This window comes from Helicoverpa zea, chromosome 18 (assembly GCF_022581195.2).
Source record: "Helicoverpa zea isolate HzStark_Cry1AcR chromosome 18, ilHelZeax1.1, whole genome shotgun sequence".
Classification (NCBI taxonomy): domain Eukaryota; kingdom Metazoa; phylum Arthropoda; class Insecta; order Lepidoptera; family Noctuidae; genus Helicoverpa; species Helicoverpa zea.
In genome coordinates, this window is record NC_061469.1 from 11,472,501 (window position 1) to 11,486,085 (window position 13,585).

General features: G+C 38.5%; 1 protein-coding gene across 2 annotated transcripts; it reads right to left on the minus strand.

Moving 5' to 3' along the window:
• Positions 1-305: 305 nt before the first annotated feature.
• Positions 306-12,910, minus strand: LOC124639191 (protein spaetzle 4). 2 transcript variants are annotated; one of them, XM_047176446.1, is made up of 7 exons: positions 12,793-12,910; positions 2,622-2,807; positions 2,195-2,531; positions 1,747-1,978; positions 1,432-1,593; positions 808-1,072; positions 306-665 (listed from the first exon to the last, which is right to left on the minus strand). In XM_047176446.1, the coding sequence occupies exons 1-6, from the start codon at positions 12,820-12,822 to the stop codon at positions 814-816; spliced, it is 1,206 nt and encodes a 401-aa protein (XP_047032402.1). In that variant the 5' UTR covers positions 12,823-12,910; the 3' UTR covers positions 306-665; positions 808-813. The 2 variants fall into 2 exon arrangements, with proteins under 2 accessions (XP_047032402.1, XP_047032401.1); XM_047176445.1 differs by having other exon boundaries at positions 1,747-2,531.
• Between the last annotated feature and the right edge of the window lie 675 nt (positions 12,911-13,585).

A 13,585-nucleotide genomic window follows, 5' to 3' on the forward strand; every position in this document is an offset into this window, starting at 1 on the left:
TGTAGCATTTTAACCTTTTTTTATTATTATTTATTCTCATATTCTTTGTCTATTGTGATTCTACATGATCTTCGCATGTTATTATAGTATGTATCAATACATACAAACTGCAATACCTATTATTTTTAAAAAGAGTAACCATGGAGTTTCTTGCCCGTTCTTCTCCATAGGAAGCTACTTTTGGAATGGGCAACTAGAATCAACTTTATTTATATTTTTTGACGTTCATAAGTGCTTGTGAAAGCCTAAGTGAAATAAATGATTTGACTTTGACTTTACATTTCTGGAGCAATAAAAACAGAGACTTATTATAAAAAATATATCTTTATTGAAAATATTCTTTAATATAAAATCAACGCGTACCATTATGTTAACATTTTCACTAGCCTTACAAAATAAGTGTTATATTTTATAAAACTATTTATTTAATTACAACTAAATTATTTTATTTACATTTATTAAACTATCCAGAGAAATTACAATTAAAATAATTTAACTCGGCATGAAAGAATCACGAATAAATAATAAATTAAAGTGATAAACGTAATATGGGCACAACAACATAAAAAAAAAACTGTTTAAAAATTGATTATAAAAAAAATCCTGGTGGGCTGCCAACAATAATAATCTTCCGCTTTTTGTAGTCAGTCTGATTGAAATTAAATCTGAAAAAGAAAAATTCATTGTAACCTTCAGTTATTTTTAAAATTACCACTATGAATCAGGAGTGATTGAAATGTTTAAATTTAATTAATTTTCACTTTCTTTTACTTGATGATTAAAAGAATTTGAATTTAAGACACTTACCTTACATTAAAACAAATCATCTTCGTCACCATACGCCGACATGGAATACCAGTCTCTCGCCACGTCTTCATAGATGACCCTCTTGACTTCCTCGTCGTACTGCGGGTGCAGTATCCTGGGAGACCTGGCTCGGAACTCCAGAGGCACGTCGTAACACTTGCAGACGCAGCAAGAAGGGAACTTGAACCACTCCGCGAAGATGCCACGGCACTCGTTGCGAGGGTCGTACGCTAGGAGCCGGTGGAGACGGAACTGTTGTTCACATCTGGAATGAGGTAAGAAAATCATACTTAAAGAAAAAACACGGAAAAATAAATTGTGCTTTCATTCATAATAATAAAATCAATCCAGCATGCTTAACACACGCTTGCCATAGTTGATCAGTATGAAAATGGAAATCTTTATTCGCAGAGACAGGATAACTATAAAAAGTGGTAAAACAAAATGAATCTCTTAGCACATGTCGCCTTGTATGTGTACGTAATTTTCTGAAAGACTGCAATGTATGCACAAACATCAGTTATAGTTATACCATCGTCCATAACGCGATTTTCGGGAGGTAGGAGCCCGAAAGTGCCACATTCATAAAATCATATCGTTAAAAAAATTAAAGTCATATCGTACCTGCATCCCTCCCGGCAGTACATCTGCTTGCGCTCGTGCACACAAGTCTCTAAGTGTATGTACTGTTCGTAGGGGTACATGTTCAGCAATGCCAGCTGCTCGCCACGCGTGCTGTTCGCCCAAAACGGAGCCGCTATCTGCTCCTTCGACTCGCACGCGTTACTGAAATGTTACATTGTATTTATCAGTATTTTATAGTTCCTCTAGCATAGTAAATACTGTTTTTACCGTTCTAGCTACCATTCAGCTAAGAGTTTAAATTCTACGTAATAAAAGTAATAGTATTAAATTCAGTAATGAGGAAACAAAACTTACGCTCCTCGTAACTTGATGACAGACGGTCTCATTGTCTCTTGATGCTGTACCGGCTTCGGGTGGAACTCCTCCTTTTTATCTGGCACTTTAGTATCAATCCGGTCGCTTATCTTGACTTTCTCATGCTCCGAGAACAGAAGCGTCGGCGGTAACGTCGAGGTGTCAACGTTCATCGGTCGCCACGCGTCCTTCCCCGCTTCTGTCGTAGAGTCATACTCGTCAGTTGTAGTCTCTGTAGTATTAATACTTTCTGTAGTAGTCGCATTTTTGTCTGTACTATTCTTTGACTCACTAACCGCCTCAACTTTAGTATTACCGGAAAACTTTGGGTATATGCTATTAGTTTCAATACTTTGTTTTATAACAGTCTCTAAAGTAATAACATCTGGTTCTAAGTTATTTATTTCTATATTCGCTATGCTTTCAAGTTTTGTTTTATATGATATACCTTTTTCATTTACCGTTTCGTTGCTCATCTCAGTTTTGGTGCCGTTGTCCGTGTTGCTCATTTTTGTTTGGTTTGTATCTAAAGGTTTCACTTTGAGTGTGTCATTGTCTAGTTTTTTGTTCTTCTCGCTATTGATTGGTCTGAAGTGTGGTTTGTCTCTCATGGCACGTCCTTGACTCATTTTGGTGTACATCATCTTGGTTTTGATGATGTCCTCTGCAAAGTCTGCTGATTTCCCGTCAAAGTCTTCGTCATCTTCATCCTCTATGAAGTTTTCTAATTCTGCTTTTATTATTGATATTTGACGTTCCTCTCCATACATTCTCCTCATCAGGCCCTGAAATCATTCACACGTAGTATCAGATATAAGAACCTGAAGCGTTTATTAATTATTAAGTTAGCAAAAATGTGTTATTTGGCTGCTCACCTGATTCTCCCTAACGAATCTCCTAATAGAATGCCAGGGGTAGTTCTTGCCGGGCGTGGTGCAGTAGTTGTGCTTGGAGAGGTCGCAGGGGGCGTCGGGCAGGGCGCGGCCGCGGCTGCCGCGGTTGGGCCGCGCACACGCCGACGAGTAGTCGAACCCCGCGCTCTGCCCTGCTGTCCATGTCGCCTGGAATGTGAAGATTTAAGAGTTTATGAGACAAGTGTAGGGAACTGTGAAATATAGGGAGATAGTGGACTATGAAATGTAAGGAGTATGCAGAAGCTACATTATTGCAAGGATATCTATATCTAGATTATTATGTGGTTTTTCATCAGCAAAATTATAATATCCATTTCAAAACTAATCAATATAACGAAATGGGACAAACACAAATTTAAATATTACATGAGTGTTCTTTGATTACTTGGTACTATATATTAGTTGTGTAGATTTCGTCGCGTTGTAAGTAGGTGAGGCACCTGTTTCGCGCCGTGAATGAAAGTTACGCCCACAGACGCATTAGCATTGTAAATGGTATTGTTTCAATTTGTGTCTCGTCTCAATTATTGAGCGCCTAAACTATATCATTAGGAGGCTACGTAGGTGTTCGTCTTGCAGGAAGACACTGCAGCATAATGTCATCGATAAATGCTTTGAGTATCGCTTTAGTTTCTGAGAATGATAAATATTTATGTAACACACTTATCACGATAGAAATAATAATTAACATATTTCGGAATTCACTGAAAATTCTCTGAATCACTTTTTCTGCCCAAAATTATCCTTAACTTAAGTAAGTGCTTACATTGATGGTTTAACCTACTATTGAGTTATTGAGGAAAACTTTCATTATATATTTGATGGTAACGTCAGATTATCAAAGAGAGGATTGAGGTGATGGGTTAAAAACTCCCTTCGATCAGATTTATCTACTGAATTTTACATAACCTCAACAACAACAAGTCTGCCTATATAGGTAGTATTTTCATTACATATCTAATAGAGTTTACTATAGTCTAAGGTTGACTGTAGTTATTCTCACCTAAGTGAGCGTTAAAACGATGACGTCAAACAATGATAGTCTAAAAAATATAGGCAAGTCAGTCAGTTACCTGTCTGTATCGGTGCTACTAGGCAATGGGTTAATAACCTCCCACTATTTAACTATTGCTTCTCTTTATTCCGTAAGACACAGCGTACTCTCCGCGTCTATCAATCGTCGGTTTATAGCCAAGTCAATAAATACGCCAAATTGATAGCGCATCGGTGAGTAGTTAGTAGCGGGATTTATGATCAAGCTTTACCTAACTTGTAATGTATCGGTTACAGCCTAACCCCAATTACTTAAGTATTACTTAGCTCCCATGAATAGATCTTCAAAGTCATACGCGGATATAAATATTTTGTGCATTTTACAAGATAGATACGCAAGGTATAATGTGTTGGCACGTGTTGGCACGATTTTTCCTTATGGACATTATAAGTAGCAGGTTTGGCTGTTAGGTAACCCTTCGTGATAACAATATCTTGCATAATGTTGACAATGCAATCTTGGCATATGATCTCTGACCGACCACTTCCACGAGCCTGTTAGATGTACAATGTGAACACATAACTTTTTCAAGAATTAATCGAGAAGGAGCAAAAAACAATCGTGATCTGCCACACTAATCCGGATTGAGTCAACTTTTTCTTGGCAGACACTTTATCATTGCACTTTTTGTGATCCGTCAACTTAAACCACTACTTACTTAACTGACAAACGGATGTGGAGCAGAGCCGTGGGCGATCGCACGTCGCTTAATGAGATCCTAGCCGTTTTCACTTTTGCACGGCGAACTTTCTACCTACTCTCTTCGACAAACTCACGTACACACTGTTTAGGGGTGCAGTTGCGTAAGACAGATTATCAACACCTCTAGATATGGATGCATGAGTAATCGTACAGGTGCTAAAGAGAAAGTCCGTGAGGCCATTGATAGGTTATCGAATGCTTGTCAAGTATGTCCTAGTATGGCAGGATTGCAAATGTTACATTTCCGTAACGATTACTTGTACGGGTTGATGTCGATATGACTTTGGATTATTGATCAAGATTTGAAAGAAGACAGAATCAACATGCTTGCTGAAATATTTTCACTTTTTGTAAAAATTCTTCGACAGAACAATTCGTTTTTAGCCGCCTGCCCACGTGGCTATTACAAAGTCGAAATATTGGAAAGTTGCAGTACTCTTCTGGCAAATCTCAGATCATATTTACTGCATGTCTAATTTTCCCTATTAAATAACTGCTGCTGCGCCGAGATGCCTACTCGTTTCATAAGCAGTTCCCTCAAGACGCGAGTGGCAGGAGATTAAGCTGCTTATAAATACACACCAGGCTATATTTTTCAGATTGAAACCATCAATCACGACATTGTCCCGTATGTTTAACCATTGAAAATTCTGACAAAAGCTAATGTTACTTGTTAACCTCGATAGTGAACGAAATGAAGATGCTTATGACAATGATCTTGCCCAAAATCGCTACGTGTAGGCACGGCGGTACCGTTAGCAAAACAAACTGCGCCGGTACCTGTGTGGGCTTTATATTAAATTGATTTGTATTTGTCGGTCCTAAGACCTGAGGAGTAAGCATATCTCAGAAACTGAAAGGCTAATGGAAGATTTGATCTTGGGAAATGTGTTCAGGTATCCATAAAGGCCATGTTGAAAAATACTGATCATAGTATTATTAAACTTAAGAGCTTAATTCGAAATTCTAAACATTGCCATCGGGGTTAGTTTGTCATCGTGGGGGCGGATTTTATTATACATGTACATTTTCCTGTATTTTGATTCCTGAGAGTAACGAGGCTCTACTTGCGACTCTCGACAATTACAACTCCGAGGAATGAGAATGCCAAAATGTTTTAAACGACACACTATCAGATCATTCCACATTAGCACTGCTTCAGATCCTGTCACAACGTGTAAGTGTGCACCTATATGCTATGCTTTCCTCGCGACCCAATTAGTTTGCAAAGGTTAACGATTATTACAATAATTAGAGGGTATACCGTAACACAGAGCAAGTTGTGACAGGTTATCTCCGTCTGCTAGCCGAACCAGTTTCGTAGCTTATTTTTACGACTGCCTCGTGGTTCTGCCATTGTAAATCTTTTTGAGCTTCTGATTAGTAAATTAGCCACTACAACATTTTCCTCTAATAGTTCTCCCTGGATTCTTGGGTTTTTCCTAAAAAAACATTGTTTGTAAGGACTTTTTTAAGGAGCCCCATTGACTATAGATCCTTATATTCAAGTATTGATGCTACTGGACACTACCTGTAACATCCAAATACTACTATATTATTATTCTTATCCGAGAATCGATCTAAGGAAACTCTCAGGATTGAGGATACGTTCCAGCAGAAAGTACATTTGTTTTTACACCTTTTTACACCGAATTTAAATGTTATAAAGCTGACTAATATAGTTCCACTGAAACAAGTTTGCTTTCCCAAGCCAATGAGTTCTAGCAACAAGCAGTCCGTCTGTGTACGATTTATAAGCTATTGGCTTTCAGCCAGCACGTAAAGTATACGTGACCCATCCTGAGAAAGATGCATCGCGTGAAACAGTTCCATTGGCATTAGCATAATCGTGACCATTTCCTCTTAGCTCTGGTAAACAAAGGAAACTAGAACTTCTAATGCTATAGAACTGACTGATTTAACCTGCATTTGATTTGAAAGGGCGGCATCTCATTCGGTGTTTGAAAGAGGATCGGCGTAAAGGTAATCCCAAGTTTGAAAGTAGCCGATTAAATCTAGACTTTGCTGTAAGTATTTAGCTGAGAAGGTTAGGTTAGATTTCAAAACTTTTCAATCCTTGCAATGAGTCACTGACATCATAATAACAAATATATAAAACATTGTGCCACCCCACTTTTGTACGACCTCAACTTGCTTTACAGCACAGGAGATCACATAAAGAAAGCTATCTTCAATCGATTCACTCATCAAAATCAAAAGTTTTCTTAAAAGTTTTAGCAATTCGAGATCACTATCTTCGTACGGGCTGTCAAAAAGTCATAACAAATTAATATAAATTTTAAAAGGCGCGACGAAAAATTTGAAACGTTAGATATAATCAGTTGGTCGCGATGGCGGACGGACAGGCATGCAAGTGAAAGTGACTGATTGTATTTAGGAGCAGGTTATATGACGTCACCACGCGTGGCTATTTGTTAGGTATCTGATCGAGTGGATAGAGTGACGTCACAACTTGGATAAGGATCCTGAGGTAAGGGAAAATCAAGTACTTCTCTGCTGATTAATTCTTAAAATTCTGGACAGGTAGTAGGTACTCTTTTGCAGCACACACTAAAGTTGAAATATGTACTCGTTAGACACACCATATATTTTCGTTGGTGTAGCTTTTCTAGATAGCTGTTCTTCAAGATAAAACAGAAGTCGTTATCTTTATTTGCAATTCTACGGAGAACGAAAACATCTTATTAAAATTCAATATGACCATACAGTAGCTGTAACGTGGTCAGGTTGTGGTCAAAAAAGTTCAAAACAACAAACAAATGTTGTTAGTGGTAGACAAAACGGGGTTATTATCCAACTGAGCTCGTACGTCGGTGAAATCAGCGTGGCCGAACTTTCCCCGACGTGTGGCCCACCTGACGTAAATCACGATTTTCTCGGCCGTCGTTATCATTCGTTATGCTGGTTATGTCATTGTAAACAGTGTTTAGAGCTGTGCTAATCTACACTTGACATTGCTGGTCGTTTTGGCAATTTTGAGATTTTTTGTGCCGTACCGTTGTGTCGCGATTATGTGGCATGCGGGTTTGATTGTGAGTTTTTTGTAATGTGCATAGTGTGCATGTTTTGTGTCCTTTAGTATCTTCTAAATTTCGATCTTAGTCCTGCCCTTTTCATAAAGTCCAAACCATTCGTACATTTCACACCATTCGTTTTTATTGCACGATTTTTTAAGGATTCAATTGTATCTATTTGCTGAAAGACTACAGAAGAAGATTTACAGAAGTTACTACATATTAAGAGAAGAGTAAGGTCTCTCTAAAGCTTAAAAATGTCCAGTATTTCCTACCGAACCAAAAACCTATTAAATTGCGTCCCACTTGTGCGATATTACTAAGAAACAATCAAAGTTATTTGCATTGCAATGGCGCCGCCGTTTTTATAGGCACAGTGGTCACTACATGAATTTTAAAAGTACGAAATCGTTGGGCCCCAGTTTTGTGAATAAGATTTATTAATTTGATGTGTAGAATTTCTGAGAGCCGGAAAACCACACAGTGCTGTGCTTAAAGAGTTGCGGAATTCTGAAGTCAGTGTTTATATTTAATGGATATAGAAATATGTAGATGTGTCTATCCATCCACCCACATTTCAATATAACTCTTGATTTCAACTTTTGCTTGTAACTAACGGTCGAAATGTCAATAGTGGACTTTAATAGCACCTACGGAGAGGTGTAGAGCTTGATATTATAGGAACATAAAATCTAGGAGGCACCCAGCAGTCTCACTGCCTAAGACAAGGCTTACTGGCCTCGCAATCATCATCAATCAATAATATATTTACAGCTGCTATAATGTGAATTTTAATGATACCTATTCCATGTGAGCTATCATTAGATACTGAGTCGATAGGTTAACGATCTTTGAATTTTGTTGTAAGTGTAACGTACACCTTTTGCAGCTAGACGGTCCACGTGCAAATGACTTATCAAGCTACCCTGATGAAAATAATAGTGATGCACCATGGTTTTTTGTTACGATACAGGGTAGTTTTTAAACTGCCCCTAATAATGAAGATATGTGAAGGAACAACCGAAGTTTTTTTATGTATACTACATGATGATCAGTGCCGTAACTAGGGCGGTGCCAGCGGTGTCCAGGCACAGGGCGCAGACCCTGGAGGGGCGCAGAAATGACTAGACCGGTATCTAGTTTTGTTTCATGCATGGTAGTTAGTAGGTACATTTTGTTTTATTGCGAATATGGTGTAGGGGGTATCGGGTTGCCCGGGTAACTGGGTTGAGGAGGTCAGATAGGCAGTCGCTCCTTGTAAAGCACTGGTACTCAGCTGAATCCGGTTAGACTGGAAGCCGACCCCAACATGATTGGGAAAAAGGCTCGGAGGATGATGATGCGAATATGGTGTAGACGCGCCCTCTGTACTGTCTATATCTATATGGCATTTTTCAAGCGATCTTGAAACAACAACACTTGTAAAGGTGGTTTTATATTTGTCTGATGTGTCGTGACGTGACGCGTCAGAACGGTATCGGTTTCATACATTTAGTACTAGCTGGTGCCCGCGACTTCGTCTGCGCAGGATTAGTATTTCGAACAATATGTTTATAAATTGTAGCCAGTAGCGGCTTTAGGGTAGGGCGCGGCTGGGCGACGGCCCAGAGCGCCGGACATAAGGGGCGCCGCAGGCGCCCCCAACCAATCCTTGATCAGAATTTTACTCCTATTTTTGTTTTAATTTTCATCAAAGATCGCAGCTTACAAGAACTGTATCCAAATGTATGGATAGCATCAGGGCCGCCTTAACCTATGGTGCAGGGTGTGCGAATAACCCGGGCGCCGCGGGCTCAGGGGCGCCGCGGTACTCTCCTGGACCAAGAAATTTCAATTAAATTAATGTATTGTCATACAATGCCGGGCGCGTTAGATACACTACTTTTATGTCCCAAAACTCAAAAATTTTCGCGCTCGCTTCGCTCGCGGTTTCTTTACACTTACGTTTTTTTCACATATAGCTACTTTGAATTTAATATCCCAATACTCAAAAAAATTCGCGCTCCCTTCGCTCGCGGCTTCTTCACAGTCGCCTTTTATTAAATATGTTAAGGACTTTTAGTGATCCAAATCTCAAAAAAGCTTTTTCGGGCTTGCTTCACTTTATAGTTGTTTTTATTTTTCAACATTTTTTTGTCTACCCTAGCAAAAAGGTAGCGTCGTTTTTAAGTCCTTTTATTAATTAGAAAGTAACTTCTAGTTTCTATTTATGGTACTACTTTAAGTCCCAAAATTTTAATTCATAGGCGCCAACACCAACAAAGAGTTATCTACGTTTGGGCAACATTTTAAGTCATTTTTGTTTTGAGTTCTAAAATATAACAAAAAATTTCGCGCTCGCTTCGCTCGCGCAATCAAAACCTGTGTTCCCGTGTTTTTGCATTCACCAACCAGCAATAACTTATGTATGATTGGGCTACATTTTAGGTAATTTTTGCTTGGACTTGTGAACTATGAAAAAAAAATTCGCGCTCGCTTCGCTCGCGCAATCGGTAACTACATATATTATGTCTCTGTTTTTCGTATGGGTTTGAATTGCAGTTGGGGGCGCCGTAGAAATCTCGCCCAGGGCGCTAGTAGAATTAAAGCCGGCACTGATTGTAGCCTATGTGTTATTCTGATGTATATTATAAATTAATATTATTGAGCTATATTATTGTAAAGTTTCATTAAAATCCATTCAGTAGTTTTTGCGTGAAAGAGTAACAAACATCCATCCATCCATGTATACAAACTTTCGCGTTTATAATATTAGTAGGATGGTAACGTTCACACTAGTGCGTGAAGTGTTGTGTTGTGATGGCTTATGTATGGAACCGATACAGTTCTGACGCGTCACGTCACGACACATCAGACAAATATAAATCCACCTTGTCTTGCTCGCAATATTACATACACAAACAAAAGTACCTATACCGTAACTATGAGACAATTTCTGTCTATATTCATTTGGAGGGCGCCACTTCTAACTTAGAAGTTCTAAGCAAATCTGTCAATCTAGCTGAGGAGATGTACATATAGTTCACGTTACGCTATCATTGCTGTCAGCCACATTCATTGGTCCTCCCTTTATCTTTGATTTTATTCATTAACTACGCGTGCGGCGTTACTGACGCACTACCGTGCGAGAGATAGATTTTGAATAAACAATTTTTATCTTAAAGAAATCTACTAAGTACCTATACCTTCGTAAACAAAAAATAGATAGATTTATTTTTATGCACATTTGTCCACTTTATTGTCAGAGCCTGGTTAGAGCATTTTTCAAGGGCGCAGTTTTGAAAGCTCGCACCGGGCGCATAAAAGGCTAGTTACGGCACTGATGATGATATCGTTGGCGATCTTATAAAATGTTATTTTTGGCTATTGTCTTATTATACTTGAAGACTATAGAGTTGCCAAAGATGTAAAGATAAAGGCAGTATAAAGTTTAGTTTTCACTGGTAAACACACTGTAACAAATGTGTGCTTGGCTCTCTATGTGAAGGGACGCACAAAAGACATATCATTGCCATACAGAAGTTGTAGTACTCAGTACAATACCTTTAGATGCAAGCCAACGAAAGGTTTCGTATAAACTGGACAAGTGGAATAGATCCATCAAATGAAAGCATTCATTCTAAAAGATACTCTGCTTCCACTTTGTTATGATTACGATGCCAAAAAATTTTGATTACAATCTTCAATATAGTAAAAATTCTTCACAAAATCCAGAGCTCATGTAATTGCATGCTCTAAATGTGTTTAATATTTTTTAACAAAAATGTAATCTGTATCCAATTATATCAGTTAACACGATCGTCAAAGCGGCGTCAGTTTCACGGCAAAGACTTACTCGTAATTGTAAAAAGTTTGCTGTTTCGAGTTAATTTAGTACGACACTAAGGTTGTCACAATCTTTTCAGTAATACATACAGGGTAGACTGAAGTTACGATTTTAGGAGTCATAAAAATATAGTAAAAGAGTTATACAATGATTTTTCTGCAATCGATATGAATGTATCTCGCGATCACTCATCTATATTTATACAGTGTGGTTCATAAAGTACGGTTAGCAGCCCTACACGGTACGGTTTGTGTGAAAAGCAATTAAAGTGGGTGAGGCACCCGGCCCGCTTCCCACGCAGCTGCTCTTGTTGACGGTACCGCTCGTCCTGGTTCGCTTCACTTTATACTACTTTTTTCAACCTTGGACTTGCCATCTTAGAATACGTAGGCATAACAGGAAGCTTTCATTTTTTCTTTAAGGAACAATACATCCTTTTTCCTGGTCATCTTCGAAATTTCATATTTCTAGCTTTTGTTGAAGAGATTCATAATTCATATCTTAATAGCCTCATAAATTATTTGCTTCTCTAGAGATCCGAGATTCTTATCTGAAGCACCGCCTGTTTGGTTTTTGCATAATTTTGTATAATATTAGACCACTGTTTTTGTTTTTTTAGCTAGCCCAGTTATAAAGTCTAAAATAGCTGTGGATTTAAAAAGCAATTTTAGAGATTGATTTGAAACCAGTAGGTGGTACGAAAATAGGAGCAGTTATTTTTGACTTGAAACACTTTGAGGAGTTTCCTAAGGATGTTTTTGTAAGAGCCTGGTCTAAGACATTCAGTTCATTTGACAATACACCAATAGCTAATTGTTTAGCTCATTACAGCCCACTTACAGGTTACCGGCGGCTGTTTGACAACAATTGTTCGCAGTCGGTTCACTAACCTCCTGATCTTCGGACACCATTTAAATATTCTGCCTGTTATCTCTAATTATGTTATTACCATGTTTAATGTGTTTATTGGTGGGAGTTTCTGTGGTTTCTTTGGTAAGCTCTAATTTAGTGTCTAATTAGTGCCTTGTGACACCAAAGTTATAGTGGACCGACTATTCCACGCCCCCCAATTTGTCAATGGTCTGTAATGGACTGAATATAGATCTATGTATGTATCTATGATCACAATTGATAATATTTTAAAGCGATAATTTTCCATGATGGTTACAACTTTATTCCGTAACAGTTGTCTAGCCAATTTTGTAGATGCCCTCGTTTTGAAGAGACGTACAATTTTTGCGCGCTAAAACACTTTCTATCAATATTATCAATTGGGATAATCATTAAAACGATAGCTACAATGGCCAACTGTATTTTGTAAACGTTCTGAACATTTGGATTCTCAGTACTATTTATCCGCAGATCGTAAAGATCAAATGAAACACTCCAGTTCCGAGCCGTCAAACATACCACCTTAATCTTCTTGAAACTGTAACCCTACATTAATCACACGTAGCATCCATTTGCAAAGAGAGAGCACCCTCCATTAACACTTTTAACGTAATTAGCACTCACCACAAACAGAAAGGCGATAGCAAACCGCATTTCGCAGCCTAACGAACTTTCACTGCGTACGCGCTTACGATCATCGTGGAGCCGACCGGCCGTCACCACGGTTGCTCACCGACTAACTTTCCCATCGCCAATCTCAAGGACTGCATCTGTTGCACTTTTCGATGTCAAACATGGTCCTTGAAAGGTTGCTGGTGCACTTTTATGGGTTTTACGAGCGATTTCCGAGGAAGCCGCCGGTGTAGCGCCGCCGCCGCGCTCGTGATCTGAATTCACGGCTCGGGAACAGCCGCTTATCAACTGAACTGTTTAAGCTCTGGGACTTGGACATTTTAATCAGCTGAGCATGAGGCTACCATGCTGTATTTTGTGATAGTTGTATATCGTTTAACAGCAAATTAGAGGTAAAATATGCTGAATTTCAAGTGGTCACTCACGCTACGACTATGCCAGTGTGTTAATTAACCAATTTTTAAGGAAACATGACGATGATGATGAAATGGTTGTTACTGGTTGTGTGTCATGTCTCGTGTGCAAAGTATAACATCGCTTATTTTTTATTAAGATAACCATGGCATATTTAATGACAGTACTTATCAATACGTTCCACTCATACCGATCAATATCTTGCTCAACAGAACTATCAATCAATTTCTAAACTCATATAAAACAGCGTTGCATTAAAGAATTCGCAGCGACCAATCATCAATCATTATAATTTCTGTTATTTCACGGTATTAGATACACAAGAGCATCGCGTTACATTGCAAATTCACACGATATAAAAATTAGGTTT

Bases quoted from the DNA above. Each gene is read 5' to 3' on its own strand.
- LOC124639191 (XM_047176445.1), bottom strand. From the start codon at position 12,822: ATGCGGTTTGCTATCGCCTTTCTGTTTGTG. The intron at 2,808-12,792 runs GTGAGTGCTAAT...TTCACATTCCAG, and splicing joins CTATCGCCTTTCTGTTTGTG to GCGACATGGACAGCAGGGCA. The intron at 1,594-1,746 runs GTAAGTTTTGTT...GTAACATTTCAG, and splicing joins GTCATCAAGTTACGAGGAGC to TAACGCGTGCGAGTCGAAGG.